Raw genomic sequence first — 20,171 nt, 5'->3', positions numbered from 1 at the left:
GGCCACTTGTCTCAATTCCAGGTCCACAGCCTGACGAGGGAGGTGGGTGGGCTGCTAAGTCACTTCAGTCGTGTCTGACTCTCTGCTGCCCCATGGACTGTAACCTGCCAGGCTCCTCTGTCCATGAGATTCTCCAGGCAAGAACACTGGAGTGGGTTGCCATGCCCTCCTCCAGGGCATCTTCCCGACCCAAGGATTGAACCCGTGTCTCTTATGTCTCCAGCACTGGCAGGCGGGTTCTTTACCACTAGCGCCACCTGGGAGGCCCCTGGCTGAGCGCACTCTCGTGACCAGACCCACAGCGCACGGCCGTCACTTAGAGTCCCCTGAACGGGTCAAGCAGCCTGACCCGTCACCTGCTGCTGCACCTTTAGGGAAGGGACCCGACCCCCCAGCCACAGGTTGGGGTGGGAGGCCAGCCGGCGGGCTGGTGGGGGGGGTGTGGGCCGGCGGGGCGAGCTCACCCATGTATGGCTTGGTCCCGGCCAGCGCGGTCGCCCTCTCGCCGTCCTTTATGATGGTGGCGATGTTGAAGTCGGTCAGGTGCGCGTGTCCTGTGAGGAAAGACAGGTTCAGCACGACTGTCCGGTCCGGGGGGAACGTGTCCTGCAGGTGGGCGCCCCCCTCGCCCAAGGCTTTGGCCGCGGCTCACCTCGCTCATCCAGCAGAATGTTGTCGGGCTTCACGTCTCTGCGGAAGGAGCATGGAGCAGGGAGGTGAGGCCAGAAATGCCGGTGGGACAGGGGCTTCCCACGAGCAGAACCCCAGGAGCCCAGCCTCTCCTCTGCCAGGGCCGCAGTGGGAGAGCGCCCAGCACTGGTCGGGGAGGGCGCCAGAGCCCAGAACACAGAAGCAGAGCCCCCTCGCCTGGGCCCCTGGTGAGGGCCTCTCAGAGCCCCGGGTCTGCCTGCGGCTGAGCTGGCCTCCCGATCTCCTGGCACTTGGTCAGGAATCGTTCGTGCCCAAACCACAACCAGATCAGTGTCCCCGGAAGAGCTGCAGAAATCACGTCTGCTGCACTTTATGCCACGTGGGATTCTGTGTTTAGTCCTGTGGACGCAGCTACCTTCCTCATTTCATCAGCCTTCAGATGCTAAAACTAACTTGAATCTGCCAGGGACAAGGCAGATGGGCGCAAGGCCAGCAGCAGGGCGGGGGAGGGAGTCCTGCACTTATCAGAGCAGGTGAAGGCGGCCCCCAATGAAGGCACCGGCCCCCCGTGCCCGGCCTCACCGGTCAGACATGACCCGCCCCAGGGGGGCCTCATTCGTGCAGCTGGGGGCTGACTGAGAGCTGGCGCTGGTGGGCCCGGGTGCCGCGCCTGGGGCAGGTGTGAGGGCAAGGTCAGGGCAGAGCGCGAGGTGCCCGGGGACCCCGTGAGGACGGCCCCCCAACGGGCGTGCACGCACCTGTGGATGATGTGCTGCCCGCGCAGGTAGTCGAGGGCCAGCGCCATTTCGCAGACGTACAGCCTCACCGTGTCCTCCGAGAACTGCACGTTCTGCTGCAGGTGGTAGCGCAGATCCCCCCCCAGCAGCAGGTCCACCACCATGAACATGTCCTCCTCGTCCTGGAAGGAGTACCTGAGGGCACGGCAGCACCTGGCACACGCTCGGCTGGACGACTGGGGTCATGGCTCCCACCACATCTGACCCACCCCCGCGCAAGGGCCCTGGACCCAAGCCTGTGCCGCAGTGGACACTCCCAGTGATGGTGATAGTGAGGACAGTGATGGCGATGAGGACGGTGATGGTGATGGTGGTGATGGTGGTGGTGATGGTGGTGGTGGTGGTGGTGATGGTGGTGGTGGTGATGGTGGTGATGGTGGTGGTGGTGGGTGGTGGTGGTGATGGTGATGGTGATGGTGGTGTGTGATGGTGGTGGTGGTGATGGTGGTGGTGGTGATGGTGGGGATGGTGATGGTGGTGATGGTGGTGGTGATGGTGGTGATGGTGGTGATTGTGATGGTGGTGGTGGTGGTGGTGGTGGTGATGGTGGTGATGGTGGTGATGGTGGTGATGGTGATGGTGGTGGTGGTGATGGTGGTGATGGTGGTGGTGGTGGTGGTGATGGTGGTGGTGATGGTGGTGATGGTGGTGATGATGGTGGTGGTGATGGTGGTGGTGGTGATGATGGTGGTGATGGTGATGATGGTGATGGTGGTGGTGATGGTGGTGATGGTGGTGGTGGTGGTGGTGGTGGTGGTGGTGGTGATGGTGGTGGTGGTGATGGTGGTGGTGGTGATGATGGTGATGGTGGTGATGATGGTGGTGATGGTGGTGGTGGTGATGGTGGTGGTGGTGATGGTGATGGTGGTGATGATGGTGGTGGTGATGGTGATGATGGTGGTGATGGTGGTGGTGGTGGTGATGGTGGTGGTGATGATGACGGTGGTGGTCCATGCATGCGTGTGTGTGTGCATGTGGACACTTGGACAGCTGCTGGCCCCAGGGGCACTGTGAGGGGCAAGTGTGGGGGGCGGGCACCTGGGGCAGGAGAGGGGGCACTCCCGGCCCACTCACCAGAGGTTCACCAGGAAGACGTGCTCGATCTCCTGCAGGATCTCCAGCTCCCGGAACACGTTGCGGACCTCGTCGCGCTCGATGCACTGCTGCTTGTTCATGTACTTCATGGCGTACATCTTCTCCGTGTCCCGCTTCTGCACGATGCACACCTGGGGGCAGAGGGCATGTCAGCCCCGCCGCCAGGACAGCAGCGCGGCAGGCGCGACGGAAACCGCCGGATTCTCTGTCTTTGGAGGGACACGTCTCCTGTGCAGACTGCAGCTGAGCACCCGGCCCATCACAAAGCCCCTCGCCCTGGGGGCCGGGCTGCAGCACGTGCATCTGGGGACACGATCCAGTCCACGCAGAAGGAAACGTGACGTCTGGAGGGGCTGCAGCTCGGGGACGTGGGGGTGGGGGCGAGAGGGACGGACTCGCCCCTCCAGCCTCTGAGGGAGCACAGTCCTGGAGGGCCCTTGCTTGATTCAGCCCAGATAAGCTGAGGCCAGGGCTCTGGCCCTCAGCAATGCAAGAATAAATGTGTGCTGTCTTGAGCCACTCAGCGTGTGGTCACTTGTTATAGCAGCCGCTGGACGTGAATGTGGCCACCCAGTGCTCCATGCGCCCTGAGGGACCCAGACGGGGCCAGGTTACCAGACAGGGCCATCCCCTCTGCTTCGAAACACTGCCTTCCAAGCGGCCAGGGCTGCTGTGGGCCGATGGACAGCCAGTCACCGAACCTTCCGGGCCCTGCCAGAACCCAGACTGGGAGAGAAGCCGAGGCAGGTGGCCACACCCCAAGGCTCCTAAAGGCCCCTCTTACCCAGCAGGCCACCCATCTGAGGGCAATGAGTCTTTCTGAATCTTTCCTCTCATTTCAGCAAAGTGGCCCTTGGGAGGGCTGGGGCGCTCTCCCCGGAGGCAGCCCTGGCGTGGTGACGCCCACCTGGATCTGCCCGGGGACAGCACGGGCCTCACTTCAAGTGCTTTCCTCCCCGGGTCTCTGTGTTCCCAGCCCGGCCTGAGAATGTCACCTGGGAACGCAGACTGTCAGACAGCAGACAGGGACCTGGCCCTTGCGGTTCCAGGACTGTGTTGGATAGAGTGCGGCCACACCCACTGGAGGCCAGATCACCAGAGGGGCAGGTGGGCTGCTGATGGGGGCTCCTGGCCGAGGTCACGGGAGAGGGACGCCAGAGCTTCAGCGGACCAAGGCCCACTCCATGACCGTCAGCCTGGCCGACCCCCTGGGAGCTCTGAAGGCCAGAGCCACCCTGGAGCCGGTGTCCACACTCCTGGTGACCCCCCCGGGGCAGCCGAAAGAGCCGCCCCACCCCAGCTGCAGGGAAAGGCCCCCGAGCCCTTTCCAGTGTGAAACTCCAGCCCATCCCACCCTCGGCCTGGAGCTGGGAGCCCTGGCGGACGAGCGCTGCCTTCGCAGGCCGCCGACCAGGGTGCGAGAATGGGCCTGCGGTGCAGATGTGAGCCAGAAACTCAAGTGAGATCCTGACACTGCTTAGAGGCCAGGCCCCGGCTCCCTCTCAGACGGATGCAGAAACACCGCATCCTAGAATAACATCAGGCCCTGCTCCGGCCGCCAGCCGGCTCCTGATCACGCACCCAGCCACGCCACTGCTCGCTGGACACTGCGCCCAAGGGCTGCGGGTGCGGCCAGGCGGCACCTCCTTCACCCAGCGGGGCTCACGGCCCTGGACCCGCCGCTCAGCCCGATCGTTCAGGTGCAGTGAGGTGCTGGGACCAGAGAGCCCCCAGCTGCCCACCGGGGGCCTGGGGACGGAAGGGGCACTCTGGGGTCTGAGGTCTGTGGACCCAGAGGGCGTTGCTGGGCTGCTCTTGGCCTCAGCATCCTCGGCCCTGCCCGGCGAGGGGCCCTGCGCCCCACGGGGCCGGAAGGGCGCGCGTGCTGAGCGCCAGGCCTGCCCCGAGAGCAGGAGGTGGCGGCGGGCGCCTGGGGCTGCCACGCGGGAGGGGCAGGACGCAGCCCAGAAGGGGCGCCGTCTCGGGATGGCGATTTTTTTCCCCTAACTTGCAGCATTTTCCAGATGGCTTTTAACATGGTTGCTTTGAAAGCCAGTTGGAACTTTCGAAATGAAAATAAGGGTAAACAGCGTGAACGGTAGCTGACCCCCACCCTGGGTTCAGCTCTGGGGCCCTTCGGCTGAGGCTCCATTCGGTTCAGGAAGAGCTGCTGTCCGTCATCCCCGGGCGGTGTGGCGGGAGTCCCCAGAGCAGCCCACGCTCTCAGCATGGGGAGGAGGAGAAACCGGTGCCTGCGGTGGCGACTCAGCGCCCCGTCGGTGCACAGAGGCCGAGGAGAGAGCCCAGCGCTCGGCCAGGAGTCCTCTCCTCCCATCTGGCAGCCCCGCACACACCCGAGGCTTCCACGGCAGGGCCTGGACGCCCAGCTCTGGGGAGGTCAGGGTCTGGGGTACTCAGCTTCTTGCCCGGGGCTGTGACATGCCGTCTTCTCCCCAGGAGGGATGCCGGGGGCTAGGCCGAGCACAATCCGCTCCCAGGGCCCCAGCCCCGCAGTTCAGGGCTCCTCCGAGCCAGAGGCAAGCCAGGATGGATGGAGCGTGAGAGGGACCCAGGCCTCCTGAATCTGGGCTCTGTGTTCTGGAATGTTCTCAGCTCATCTTGAATTCTAGCCAAACCCCAAGAGTGCAGAGGTCAGATCTTGCCTCGCCGGGGGTTTCTGGAGAGCACAAAAGGGTCGTGAGAGCAGGGAGGCCTGCAGAGGGGGTCCCGGAGCCGCGGGGTCTCCGTGGGGAGCCCTCGGGAGGGGAAGGCAGGGCTGTTTCCTGGCTCTTCCCGTCTAGGCACAGCCTACTGGGAGGAAGACACGAGTTAGAGCTGGTCTGTGAACGTGCCTCTCCCTGGGGATTGGTGTCGGGAGCCCGTGGGCCGTCCATCGACGCACACCAGCCCAGAACGCGCGTGCTGTCCCGTCTCCTGTGTGACACGGGTCACCTGGGGCCACACGGCCTGTGCGGTTGTCCCCCCACCCCCTTGCTTGGGCTGGGAAGCCTCCAGCGTGGCTGGTCCAGGAGCACAGATTCAGGACAGACTGGGTTGCGTTTGACTCCCTGTGACCCGGCGGTCTCTGCTCTCCTGGGCTGACCTGGGAGAAGCCCTAGATCTCGGGGAGGCCTGCATCTCTTTGCCCTCTCTGGGGCCCATGGTGAGGTCACAAAAGGCTGGTGGGTTTTAGGCTCACTGGTTTAGAGTCACATTAGAGGAGATATCCATTTAAAGATTTCTCTTTTACTGGACTTCCCCGGTTGAGTGCCGAAGAATTGATGCTTTTGAACTAAGGTGTTGGAGAAGACTCTTGAGAGTCCCCTGGACTGTAAGGAGGTCAAACCAGTCAATCCTAGAGATCAGTCTTGAGTGTTCTTCGGAAGGACTGATGTTGAAGCTGAAACTCCAATACTTTGGCCACCTGGTGTGAAGAGCTGACTCATTGGAAAAGACCCTGATGCTGGGGAAGATTGAAGGCAGGATGAGAAGGGGACGACAGAAGATGAGATGGTTGGATGGCATCACTGACTCAATGGACATGAGTTTGAGTAAACTCCGGGAGTTGGTGATGGACAGGGAGGCCTGGCGTGCTGCAGTCCATGGGGTCTCAAAGAGTCGGACACGACTGAGCGACTGAACTGAACTGGGCTTCCCTGGTGGTCCACTGGTTAAGAAATCTGTGTTGCAATGTGAGGGCCAGCGGTTCAATCCCTGGTCCGGAAGATTCCACACGCTGCAGGTCAGCTAAGCCGTGGGCCACAATGACTGAGCATGTACTCTGAGGCCAGCAAGCCACAGCGACGACGCCCGTGTGCCCTGAAGCCCGTGCTCCACAACAAGAGAAGCCACCTCAACGAGAGCCCACGCCCCAAAACTAGAGCAGCCCGGTCTCACAACCAGGGCAAGGCCCGCAGAGCAGTGAGGACCCGGCACAGTCGGAAGTAAAGCAGATACATACACTTAAAAAAAGGCTTAGCATTTACTTGCCAAAGATCATCCCAGGTCACATGAGCTCGAAAAACGTGTGGGTCGGTTTCTATATTTCTGAGAGTTTTAGAAATAATTTATGTAATGCTTATTTTTCTAGTCCTAGGAATAGCCATGATACCGCAAAGATTAAATCTAGTCTCCCCATAGGAGGACACAAAGAGGATGTTTATCAAAAAGAGACCTGAGAAGGTTTTTCTCTACCTTCTAAGTAACCTGCCTAGAAAACAGATTCTGCGTCTTGTCCAAACAGCTTCCTGAGCCTCACGCCGTCTTTATCGGGTGTTTGATTACTTAGAACCAAGTTTTCTTTTTCCTCAAATACGTGACTTCCTATATTTGCCTTTAGAATCTTTATCACTTTGATTTAATGGCTAAATATTGTTTCACAATGACCTGCAATATTATTTCATCATATTTTCAACCCTTTGACATTTTTTACAAACTTTCCAAAATCAACCATGAAATAAGGTCTCTTTGACCTCTAACTAAGTTTGGGATTTTTCAAGGAACCCTAGAGAATCTCAAAAGATTTGTTATCTCGCCTTATAAAAACAGAGCTATTAAACTAACTAGGCTTATTTGATAAGTTAAGTTACATAGAAAACATTATCAAATAAAAACTGGTGGTAACTCTTCCCTAAACTATATTTATATGGATACATATTACTTATATGTAAGCTTCCAAAGTTATATAAAATGCCTAGAAGTTTTTCAATGTCCTCACAATGACTGTATGTCAGTCATAATTCCAATTACCATCACAAATTGTTATATGCAACAGAAAAAAACAAATTTCCATAAATGCATAATTTTTGCAATAAACTCATCAGATCTTTGACCATGGTTATTTTTCAGTCTTAGCCATTTACAGATGGTTACTGTTTCACTGATCTTCCCTGAAAGCTTTTACAATCAACTGCAGACAAAAATCCTTCATCTTTAAAAAGTTCATGGAAAGGACTTTGATAAAGACCCTAGAATACAAGTTTCTGGTAACTAAGACCATACCATTGAACTTGGTGAGCCTGTCTAAACTCTAGTGGGAAAACTGACGGGCCCTTTTTTATTTTTTAGATTTATTTTGGCTGCATCGGGTCTTCAGCCGCGGCCCGCGGGGTCTTCGGCGCAGTGCCCGGGTTCCCGTCACAGGGCCTCTCCTGCTGCAGACCCTGGGCTCTGGGTGAGCAGGCCTCAGCAGCTGCCTCGCAAGGCTCCTGAGCCGTGGGGTGTGGGCTCAGCTGTCCGGTACCCTGTGGGGTCTCAGGTCCCCGCCCAGGGAGGGAACCAGCATCCCATGCCCTGGAAGGTGGACCACCAGGCAAGTCCCCTGATGGGTTCTTAAAACTGCTAATCCGAGATTAAAGAAAACAAGAATTAATTACACGGGACTATGTTAACTCATGAAGATGATTATCATTTTTACGACTTTTTCTTTGAAGCACTGCTGGTCCTCTAGTGTTTGCTTTCCAGGCTTATTATTTTTCTTTCTCTTAAGCTATTAGCTTTCAGCAATCTGGAAAATTACACCTTTGTAAACAGAACTGAGACATTTATCTTCTCTCCCAATCTGTTCCTTCTAAAATTCACAAACTCTTATTAAACATCCTGTTTTCATGAAAATACAGTTATTTATATAAGGTCAGTAGAATATGTTCTCCTATTAAATTTAAAACATTGGCTATGTTACCAGACTTTAGCTGGAATGTCGTATTTAAAATGATGCAGTGGTTCTGGGTTTTTTCAACATGAGAATTTTTACTGCAAGCAGACAATTGGCCATAATATAATTTTGCCATAAAAGATTAAATAATAAAAAGAGAGACATTTAAAGGGACTTAATGAAACATGATCAGCAATCAATGCAAAGAAATAGAGGAAAACAACAGAATGGGAAAGACTAGAGATCTCTTCAAGAAAATTAGAGATACCAAGCGAACATTTTAGGCAAAGATGGGTTCGATAAAGGACAGAAATGGTATGGACCTAACAGGAGCAGAAGATATTAAGAAGATGTGGCAAGAATACACAGAAGAACTGTACAAAAAAGATCTTCATGACCCAGATAATCACAATGGTGTGAACACTCACCTAGAGCCAGACATCCTGGAATGTGAAGTCAAGTGGGCCTTAGAAAGCAACACTACAAACAAAGCTAGTGGAGGTGATGGAATTCCAGTTGAGCTATTTCAAATCCTGAAAGATGATGCTGTGAAAGTGCTGCACTCAATATGCCAGCAAATTTGGAAAACTCAGCACTGGCCACAGGACTGGAAAAGGTCAGTTTTCATTTCAATCTCAAAGAAAGGCAATGCCAAAGAATGCTCAAACTACCACACAATTGCACTCATCTCACATGCTAGTAAAGTAATGCTCAAAATTCTCCAAGCCAGGCTTCAGCAATACGTGAACTGTGAACTTCCAGATGTTCAAGCTGGTTTTAGAAAAGGCAGAGGAACCGGAGATCAAATTGCCAACATTCGCTGGATCATCAAAAAAGCAAGAGAGTTCCAGAAAAACATCTATTTCTAAAGCCTTTCACTGTGTGGGTCACAATAAATTGTTGAAAATTCTGAAAGAGATGGGAATACCAGACCACCTGACCTGCCTCTTGAGAAACCTGTATGCAGGTCAGGAAGCAACAGTTAGAACTGGACATGGAACAACAGACTGGTTCCAAATAGGAAAAGGAGTACGTCAAGGCTGTATATTGTCACCCTTCTTATTTAACTTATATGCAGAGTACATCATGAGAAATGCTGGGCTAGAAGAAGCACAAACTGGAATCAAGATTGCCTGGAGAAATATCAGTAACCTCAGATATGCAGATGACGCCACCCTTATGGCAGAAAGTGAAGAGGAACTAAAAAGCCTCTTGATGAAAGTGAAAGAGGAGAGTGAAAAAGTTGGCTTAAAGCTCAACATTCAGAAAACGAAGATCATGGCATCTGGTTCCATCACTTCATGGGAAATAGATGGGAAAACAGTGGAAACAGTGGCTGACTTTATTTTTTTGAGCTCCAAAATCACTGCAGATGGTGATTGCAGCCATGAAATTAAAAGACACTTACTCCTTGGAAGGAAAGTTATGACCAACCTAGATAGCATATTAAAAAGCAGAGACATTACTTTGCCAACAAAGGTCTGTGTAGTCAAGGCTATGGTTTTGCCAGTAGTCATGTATGGATGTGAGAGTTGGACTGTGAAGAAAGCTGAGCGCCGAAGAATTGATGCTTTTGAACTGTGGTGTTGGAGAAGACTCTTGAGAGTCCCTTGGACTGCAAGGAGATCCAACCAGTCCATCCTAGGGGAGATCAGTCCTGGGTGTTCATTGGAAGGACTGATGCTGAAGCTGAAATTACAATACTTTGGCCACCTCATACCAAGACTCATTGGAAAAGACCCTGATGCTGGGAGGGATTGGGGGCAAGAGGAGAAGGGGACGACAGAGGATGAGATGGCTGGATGGCATCACTGAGTCGATGAACATGAGTCTGAGTAAACTCCGGGAGTTGGTGATGGACAGGGAGGCCTGGAGTGCTGCGATTCATGGGGTCACAAAGAGTCGGATATGACTGAGCAATGGAACTGAACTGAATGAAACATGAAAATTAACAACAAAAATTTTTAAGGATTTTACTGTGAAAATAAAAGTACAAAAAGTAGGGACTTCTCTGGTGGTCCACTGGTTGGGACTCCATGCTTACAGGGCAGGGGGAACAGGTTTGATCTGTAGTCGGGGCACTAAGATCCTATATGCCTGTGGCATGGCCAAAAAAAATTGAACTCATTTAACAAGTGTAGATTCATGATTATAGTGTGTTTTAGAGAAAGTGATGATACTTCTTTTGTTAAAGTCAACTGATCATTAAGGATTCAGGATTTAATGTTGGATATAAATTTACGGTCTTAAAAACTGAGATTTCCCTGGAATTCAAATGATCAGACAAAGGATGCTGCTGTTCTTAACAATATAGGGAGCGTACATAACTTGTGGCACACGTCTGGGTTACGTGGAAATGATCCCTCACACGCTCAGCCCTCGTATTACTTGGCTGGATTCTGTGCCAAGTACCAAAATTCTGTCTATGTCATGTTCTCCACCATCGAACAGTAAAAGGGTTTCAAGAAATATATGCTCATCAAGAATCACGTAACCACTTCCTTGTGGGGACTAGGAAGAGCCTGTCTTATTTTTCTGCCAACTTCTAGCATGGCACAATACATTGGGGAAAGAAGGCATGAGACTGTATCTAAGATAGCTTGAGAATCGATAATCAGTGCTCTCCAAGACTGTGCTGAACGACTCACCACCCCTCTGATGTTAGCTGTAGTTTGGAAACTTCTGGTTTTGATGGGTGGGAGGGATGGCTGAGACCACAGAGGATTTGCTGACTGACATGTTATCATTTTCCAGTGTAGTTTGCAACCTGACTTTTACGGCATTGTAACCCAACTGTCAAACCAAGCTGTCAACCAATTATTTTATCTTTGATGGCCAAGTAGATGTGCAGGGAAACTGCTCAGGACAAAGGTGTTCACAGCGACAATTCCAGACAACTCAAATCAGGCTTGACCAGAGACTAAGGCTGACCTTGTGGAGCAATGCTTGTGAAAACCCTGTCAAGTTCCAGCCTGGTGCCTGCCTTACGGGGTCTGCAACGTTATAGAGGACTACAGTCACTTCTTGGCAGGTCCCGGGAATCTCAGGATACCATGGGGACATTGAGAAGTGAGGAACTCACCCAAATGTGTGAGTGTTAAAGGCACAGTCTGTTGAAGAGATGCTCAGTGAGCTTCTGGCCTCAAGAGGCTTTTAGAAGTCTGATCAGGAACTCCTCACAGAAGTCAGCAAAGCAGGAGCTTAAAAGGACCTTAAAAGGACCTACGTGTTCAGCCTGCTCTTGTTGCACTGATGTCAGTAATCAGGTCATGTTTAATGAGACCAGACTGGTTTTGCAAACAGATTAATCTTTGATTATCTTTAAGAAGAAGGCGGGTGCATGTAGGGAGAGAACTGTTTCAGGGAGAGAACAGCTCACCTTGTGGGGTGTTGAATGGGCACATCTGCCAGTAATTCACGTTTCCAATTTGCCTCCCACCCTTCTGATGTGGAATCACAAGACGTGAAAACTTCCCCACTCACTGAAGCGGAACAGCTCCGTAAACCTCAGAGAACCCCCGCAGGTTGCGTGTGGACATCGGTGAGGGTGGGGTGCAGCACCCTCAGAGCTCACCCGACGTCGCCACCAGAGACGTTCCAACCGCGGCCCAGGAAACGCACTGCAGCCGCCGGGGCCTGCCCCCAGCCCCCCAGCCAGCGTGGCCCGGGGGTCTCCCTCCTGGACGCCGCTGCCGCTGGCTGCCCTCTGGTCCGACCCGGTCGGCGTTTGGCTTAACCTGCAATCTTCGCTCTTCCTTTGTTTCCCCCGAAATGCCGCTCATTAGGCACTGGTGGCTCAGGCCACACAGAAGCCTCACTGGGGTCCTCACTGGGGTCCTCACTGGGGTCCTCACTGGGGTGGGGGCCCCACCCCCACCCCCACCCGGGCCCACGAGACGTGACTGTTTAACTACACTGACCTGCTCTCGGGACTGAGAAACTGGCTCACCAAGATGGAGTTCACAGCGGAGACTCCTCCTGGGCGGGCGTGTGTGTGAGCAGAGTTGGGGTACACCCTGAAATATGCTCTGCTCACGATCATCTCCAGCCAACATCGCTCACAAGATGGCAGGGTCAGGAAGGCAGCTTCCCTCCCCTTCCTTCCTGAAACTGGGGAATCACCCCAGGCGGACAACCTCATCCTCAGGACAGGAAATCAAGGCCAGGAGAACTCGGTGCAGACGGCCCTTGTTAGAACATCTCTCCTCCCCCTTCAGCCTCCCACAGACTCCACTTACCTTTCCACGTGGCCACCTTGTCCAAGCTGGCACAAAACGTCCAGGTTCTGCCTGGAATGTGGGTCCTCATTTCCTTACGAGGGCTCCTGTGTCACGCCAAACTTACATTAAACAAATGTGTCTGCACGCCTCTGTTCCTTTGACTTCAGTTCAGTCGCTCAGTCGTGTCCAACTCTTTGCGACCCCATGGACTGCAGCACGCCAGGCCTCCCTGTCTATCACCAACTCCCGGAGTTTACCCAAACTCATGTCCATCAAGTCGGTGATGCCATCCAACCATCTCATCCTCTGTCGTCCCCTTCTCCTCCTGCCCCCAATCCCTCCCAGCATCAGGGTCTTTTCCAATGAGTCAACTCTTGGCATGAGGTGGCCAAAGTATTGGAGTTTCAGCTTCAGCATCAGTCCTTCCAATGAACACCCAGGACTGATCTCCTTTAGGATAGACTGGTTGGATCTCCTTGCAGTCTCAAGAGTCTTGAGAGTCTTCTCCAACACCACAGTTCAAAAGCATCAATTCTTCGGTGCTCAGCTTTCTTTATAGTCCAACTCTCACATCCATATGTAACTACTGGAAAAACCATAGCTTTGACTAGATGGACCTTTGTTGGCAAAGTAATGTCCTTTGACTTAAGTCACTTTAATTCCCAGGCCCAGCTGAAAGCCCTGCAGGCAGAGGGGTGAGAGCCAGCTCCACCTTGGCCACCAGCCCTGCGCTCCCCTCCCCTGCTGACTCGGCCTTCCAGCTGCGGGAGGGACTGTGGGAGACCCCCCAGGCGTGTGCTTCGTCACAACCGCCGCGGGACACGTCTTCCAAGCTGGCCGGGCGGTGAGAACACCCTGACCTCCTGCACACCGGCCAGCCCGGGCCCAGGGGCGGGCAGCACGGCCCCTGCCAGCCCAAGACCGGCCCTTGGAGGCCCACGGCCATTGGGCACACGCGGAGCTGTCTGAGCCCCGGGCCGGGGGCTCCCTGCAGAGTCAGGTGGGGCAGCTGATGAGGGCTTTAGATGGTCAGTGACCCGGCTGGAAGAGGCTGAATGGGCTCAGTCCCTCCAAGGAGGCCCCGATGGTGGAATGGCCCCAGTGGTGGCAGGTCAGAGCCCGGGGTCCAGCGTCTCCCTGAGCAGAGGCAGCCTGGCCCCACGTCACACGGAGAAGCACCGACGAAAGGGCCGGAAGCCTCTGCCTTCGTGAGCAGCCCCCAAGGCTGCGAGTGTGGGTCCCATGAACCCACTTCCTGATGGGACTGGTCTCGCTTCTGAGCTGCTTCCTCCCATAATCGACTTAAGGCAGACAAAGAGGAAATGGAATTGGATCTAAGGTGTGAAAAGGAATAAAGTCTGGCGATCCTAGGGTCCCCGGGCAGCCCCGGGCTTTCCCTGGGAAACCCCAATGACCGATGACCCAGAAGAGTCGGTGACCAATGGCAGGGCCACTGCCATTTTAATTGAATGCAGTTCACGTTTTTCAGATTTTTTTTTGTTCCTGGAGCTGACAAGTTGGTCAGAGCATTCATAGGGAAAGACAGTCAAGCAAAAATAGCCAAGAAAAAAACTTTAAAAGCAGAAGGAGGCAGGGACATGAGCCTGTCAGGTATCAGAGCATGTTACATAAACCTTCTCTGATAATGTGCGGTCTGACCGCGGAACAGACGGGCCGGCCACGGGACGGACAGAAAACCCAGAAATAGGCCCACCTGCATAAGGACGTTCAGTATGTGATGCAGGCGGCCTCCCAAATTTATGGGGAGAGCAGACTTCTGATTCAAATATGGTGCTGGAATAACTGAATAGCTACATAAAAAGAGACAAAATATGGCCCATTCATGACACTCTAAGTCAGAATCAATTCCAGATGTATAACAGGTTTAACATGAATAAGGAAACAGACGTGACGAAGGAAAAAGCAAACGCTCAACCCGGCTTTTCATGAAGAAATGCAGCGTAAAGCTCCGTGATACCCCCTCGCCTGTCGGGCTGGCAGAGGCCCAGCCTTGGCAGCAGCCCTGGGCGGGGGCCTCAGGGAGCGCAGGCCCCATGGAGGGCTGGCGTGTCTGGCAGCATCACACCGCATCCAGCTGCCACCCGCGCCGCCCGCCTCTAGGAGCCCATCTGAAGACGGCTGGCTCCCCCGCGTGCGGCGTGGTACCCGCGGCCCTGCCAGCGGCCTCAAAGCTGGGGCGCAGCCTGACGCTCACCGGGAACACGTGTGGCGCAGGTCAACGGGCCCTGCATCCCTAAGGGCCCCTGCGAACGCAAAAGGCATGCTGCTGCTGGGGTCATGTGAAGGACACTGAGAGCAGGGGTTGTCCTGAGGGATCCAGGGGGCCCCAGTGTCCTCATCAGGGAGCGGAGGCCCCTGGAAGCTGGAGGAGGCAGACGCAGGCTCTCCCTGGAGCTTCAGAAGGACCAGCTCTGCCCCTCGGCGACCATAGCCCAGAGCTGACCCAGCTTGGACGTCCGGCACCACAACTGTTGGGTGACGTGTTTGAGCTGCTGCAGCCGCAGAAACCCATCTGCACACACGCCTCGGGGCCGGTTGTATGGCCCAAGGGGCAGGGACCGGGGTGGTCTCACAGATGAGCATGATGCCCAGAAACACCGTCAAGTCAAAAGCAGAGTGTGGAAGGAGTGTGAACACCAGGCTGCCGGGCATCTAAGAAGCAGATCCCGTGAACGCGGTAGAGAGAAGCCAGTGGGGATATAAACCAAGCTTTCTCAGAGGGAGGACTTGTGGGAGGAAGGCGGAAACAGGACAGAAGGAGCAGCAGTTGAGGCCAGACTTGCCTGAACACAGATTTGAACCTGGCGTCACGCAAGGATCTTACATAACCACTACATTTGACAGAGGAGGCTCTCTAAGTACTGAGAGCAAAGTAAAACGTGAAGCTAGCTGCTCCCCAGGCATCCAGCCCCCTGGGCTCCCAGGCAGATCTTGGCCTCTGGTTCCTCGGGGACACGCCATCAGCTCAGCTTGGGAAATGCTCTCCAGACCTGGCACCCGCATGCGAGCTCGGCGGTGAAGGGCCTGTCCCAACCCAGGGCACCTTCGTCTCACGGCCAACACACGACTGCACCCGGAAAAACCAGCAAAAAGCGGAACAAAACAGCAGTGAAGAAAATGATCCAAACTGAGCATGAAAGATGCTGAAATCCTGAACAGGCCAATGTGTTAGTCACTCAGTCGTGTCCCCCATGGGCTGTAGCCCACCAGGCCCCTCTGTCCATGGAATTTCCCAGGCAAGAATACTGGAGTGGGTTGCCATTTCCTCCTCCAGGGGATCTTCCCAACCAGGGATTGAACCCGGGTCTCCAACACTGCAAGCAGATTCTTTACCACTGAGCCACCAGTAAATGAGACCTAAACAGAAACGAAAGCTCTACCATTAAAACCTCACAGGCCACCGTGTGACCCAGCAGTCCCATCACTCGGCGTGTGCCCAGGAGAACTCACGGCAGAGACCCAGACAGAGGCTCGCACTCCCGCGTTCACAGCAGCCTGATTCACACCAGGGAAAGGCGGAAGGATTCCCAGCGCCCGCCCGTCAGGGGACGAGTGGAGAAGGGAGTGCGGTCCACCCACGTCACAGGACGCCGTCCAGCCTCCGAGGGAAGGAGGTGCTGACACGAGCTGCAGCCCGGGTGAACCCTGAGGATCTCAGGCTACACACGCTCCGCCAGGGACCCTGTGTGATCCCAGCTCACCAGGTGTGTGGACAAGCCTGACTCTAGAGACAGAGAGGAGAGCAGACGTTCCCAGTGCTGAGTCCGTCCTAAAGGAAATCAACCCTGAACACTGACCGGAAGGACTGACGCTGAAGCTCAAGCTCCAATACTTTGGGCACCTGATGCAAAGAACTGACTCATTGGAAAAGACCCTGATGTTGGGAAAGATGGAAGGTGGGAGAAGGGGACGACAGAGGGTGAGATGGTTGGATGGCATCACCGACTCAATGGACAAGAGTTTGGGTAAACTCCAGGAGTTGGTGAGCGACAGGGAAGTCTGGCGTGCTGCAGTCCATGGGTTTGCAAAGAGTTGGACGTGACTGAGTGACTGAACAACAAGGGCTAGCGGCAGAGGGTGGGGGTGGGGGGGCGGGCTACAGTGTTAATGGGGAACAGAGTTTCAGTTGGGAAAATGAGAAAGTTCTGGAGATGAAGTGGTGATGGTTCTACAATAATGTGCATGTACCCGATGCCACTGAATTATATGCTTAAAAAGATGGCAAATCTTAGGTTATGTGTATTTTACTCTAATTTTTTTAAAGATAATACCAAGCCAACTTATATCCCAACTAATCCAGTCAAGAACCTGCTCAAAGGTCAGGAGTACAGGTCTGTGACTATGGAGACAGCTCCATGACATCTCTTGGGCTGCAGCCATGGGTCAGCCCTGCCCTGTGTGGGCAGCGAGCTGGGGCGGGCAGAGCGGTGGGAGCAGGTGGCCAAGGAGCCAGGGCTGGGATCCATGAGGGCGGCCCCTGATGAGAAAACCGGGTCTGGGTGCGTGTGGTGACCACAAGCAGCCCAGGATGGGGGTGGCAGGGCCCTGAGGATGCTGTTGACGCCCACCACTGGCTTTCCTTCAGTGATGCTGCCCACGGCTCCTGGAGACCACCCAAGCAGCGGCAGTCGAGGTGTGGTGGGAAGGTGGAGCCTGGGCTGAAGGTCGGTAGGCACCGACTTCTAAGAGCCAGCATCCAGATCTGGTGCCTGGACATCTCAGGAGAAGGGACGAAGAGCCTGCTCAGGAAGCTGGAAGCTGATGGCAAGGGCCAGAGCCAAGCACGGGCTGCAGGCAAAGCTGTCTCCAGCAGCACCCCCGCCCCAGGTGGCTGCAGACGGCCAGGCTCGCATTCCATTCCAGAACCCGGCACGTTTGAGCCTCAGTCACAGCCGCCCTCTCCCCCAAAGCATCTCCGCCATGAGGGAGGCACTGAACCCAGAACAGCTCCTGCTGTGTTAACTCAGCGAGATGTCACCGCAGCGCTCTGCCGGGCTGAGCATTTGCCATCCTCCGAGACGTTCCCACGGCAACCGTGAGCGCAGGCTTCTCACTCAGATGGCAGCAGGGGGAGGTTGGGCACGGTGGCCTCCCCAGGGGGCCTTGAAAACAGGGAGAGAGGTGTGGCCGAGAGGCTGCCCCAGCTGCAACCATCTCCCGCCCTCCCGCCCACACCTCCCAGGTCCGCCTGAGGATCGGGGTCAGGGGAGTCCTCAGGTGGCTGGGACCATCTGAGTCCTTTCCCCGTAAACCGGAGTGAGGTGACGGCGGGGCCCAGGCGCCGGCCACTCTGTCCCCTGAGGATGGTGCTTCCCTCTCGCCCCCAGGTAATTTCCCACCAGCCCTTCTGCAGAAGCCGGAGGCCAGGGTGCCCATCTCACCCGGGCGGGGCCCAGGTGGCCAGAGAAGGGGCCCCAGGTCTCCCACCGGAGAACAGCCCCCATGCCTGCCCTGTTTCACAGTGAGTGTCCTGCCTTGGACCCCAAGGCCTCCCAATGGGCCCGGGCTGCAGGAGGGCAGAGGGTGGCCAGGCCCACCCACCCAAACACTGACAGTGCAGTCACTCCAGAGGCCCCCATGGCAGCCCAGCCTTCATGCAGAAGCAGAGGAAAAGGGCGCTGTGAGGTGTGGGGTACACAGGGCAGCAGGTGAGAGGAGGCCCGGGCAGTGGGGGCAGGAACCACCCACCGTCAGGACCGGGCCTGGGGGGCACGGGGGCCAGGGTGCAGGGGAGAGCCGGGGTACTCCTGGCAAACAGCAGGTCCTGCCCACTGTGCAGGGCACAGCGTCCAGGGCCGGGCCCTCTGGGACTTGCGGAGCGACGCCCCAGCCCGGCCCCCGGGAAGTGGTCTCCTCCCACAGGGCTGTGCCCATCAGAAGCCTCGATATCCACTTCCTGATTCTGGCTGGCCAGCTGCCCGCTGCTGGGGGCTCTGCAGGCCCACCCCTGCCCCCGGACGACATCAGCAGGAACATAGCCCTTCAGCACGGAGAATATCTAGCCCCAAATGCCCCAGGTTAAGCCAGACGGGGCCTTGCTGTTCCCAGGATGGGTCATCCACAGATGGCAAAGCCAGGGCCCCCTGCCCACACCTGGGGAGGGTGCGTGAGCCACGACCAGGGCCACCCCAGCCCCCGCCTGGCACTCCCTGCCCTCAGCAGCTGCAGGGAGACAGAGGGCAGGATGGTGGTCAGGGACACAGAAGCCACCGTCTCCAATAAATCAGAAGGAAGGCTGGAATAGAGAACCATCCGCAGTGACAAAGAAGATGATATATAACAGTTAACATGAAACAACCATGAGAGCAACAGACAAACAAATACGACAAAATGTGAGGGATCTCCAGGTGGGTACAATACCAACTTTCCTCCCATTTAATCTTAAAATGCAAGTCCTGCCCAAATTTCAGTGAGTTTATTTTTGAGCTTGACGAAACGTATTTGAAAGTTTAATGAGAAATACGAATACGTGAGGGCAGCTGACGCTGCGGAGGAGCACGAGCTGGGCTGTAAAGGCACTGAAGGCCCCGGGTTAGAATAAACGGAGCTCCTGAGTCAGGATGGAGCCCCGGAGGGCAGAGGGCGGGCGGATGGCAGAGCAGCTGAGCTGGCCAATTGAAAATGCTCCATTCCGGATGAAGTGCTCTTTGTTCTGAGTATCAGAGTAGTAACACTGGGTGTAAACAGAGGCCAGAGTGAGACAGGGCCCCAGGTGGGCCCGGCGGACACCATGGCCTCCTGAGAACACAGGGAGGCTGCCGGAGGCCCGAGGAGGGGGCCGGGTGGGCAGGAGAGGAAGGCGGGGCGAGGGGGCGGCCGTGATGGGAGCAGGGAGGCAGCAGCTCCTGGGCAGGTTCCATCTGGGAAGGCGGGTATTTGATTCTTGCCTCCGCCGCCCACCGCCAGGAAGAAGGTGGGGAAGCGACAGACGTTTGATCTAAAAGTAAAAACACACCTTCCGTGTCCTCAGGTAACCAGGGCCCCAGAGAGAGCGAGTCCAGGCTTTTGGGAGGAGCAGCAAAAAGGGCCGAGGACGCCCCCACCTGCACAGCAGCCTGTGGCCCCGGCCCAGGGTCGGCGTGGTCTTGGAAGCTGCATAGGGGGTGCCCCTCAGCTGAGCCTGTCCTGGGGGAGCTGCAGACACCACTGATCCACGCAGCTCGGGCACTCTGCACGCCCGTCAGCAGGTCCTGCGATAATTCTGCTGAGTGAGGCCTGGAGCTGGAAGTCAGTCTCCTGGATGCAGAACAGACCTTGCCCACAGTGCTGGGGAGGCCCCGCTGCACAGACACACACACACAGGCAGGTACACACGCACGTACACACACAGAGACACACAGGCACACACACACACACAGACACACAGAGACGCACACATATACACACAGACACACAGCAGGGGCAGGGGCCTATTTAAGGCTGGGCCTTCTCCAGCACCCACAGAAAAATAGACCAATTTTTTCTAAGTCTTAACTATTCCACCTTAAATGATCCGCCTTGGAGTAAACTACAGCCAGGTCATTCAACTGGACAGAACTGGGGAGGCCCAGGCTTGTGGGTGTGGCTTACGCCTGTCACACTTGAAAAGAACCCTACTTCCTGGGAGCCACTGAATACAGGGCCTGCTGCGGGCAGCTGGAGCCTGGGTGCAGCCTGAAGGATGGACTGGGCCCTTCCAGGTTCCCCGACGTCCCCGGAAGGAGGCAGGGCTTGGCCGCGGGCAGGCAGACTCTT

General features: G+C 55.7%; 1 protein-coding gene across 2 annotated transcripts in view; it reads right to left on the bottom strand.

Annotated features, from left to right (window-relative positions):
• STK32C (serine/threonine kinase 32C) overlaps positions 1–20,171 on the bottom strand; it is a 72,018-nt gene that overhangs the window by 10,567 nt on the left and 41,280 nt on the right. For both annotated transcript variants that reach the window (XM_043476509.1, XM_043476510.1), the window contains exons 3-6: positions 2,523–2,674; positions 1,410–1,583; positions 653–690; positions 465–554 (exon numbers count right to left, since the gene is read on the bottom strand). In XM_043476509.1, coding sequence (XP_043332444.1) covers positions 465–554; positions 653–690; positions 1,410–1,583; positions 2,523–2,674 — 454 coding nt within the window. The remainder of the gene's footprint in view (positions 1–464; positions 555–652; positions 691–1,409; positions 1,584–2,522; positions 2,675–20,171) is intronic.

The sequence above is a fragment of the Cervus canadensis genome, chromosome 8 (genome assembly GCF_019320065.1).
Source record: "Cervus canadensis isolate Bull #8, Minnesota chromosome 8, ASM1932006v1, whole genome shotgun sequence".
Lineage (NCBI taxonomy): Eukaryota > Metazoa > Chordata > Mammalia > Artiodactyla > Cervidae > Cervus > Cervus canadensis.
This window is presented reverse-complemented; position numbering and strand designations above follow the sequence as displayed.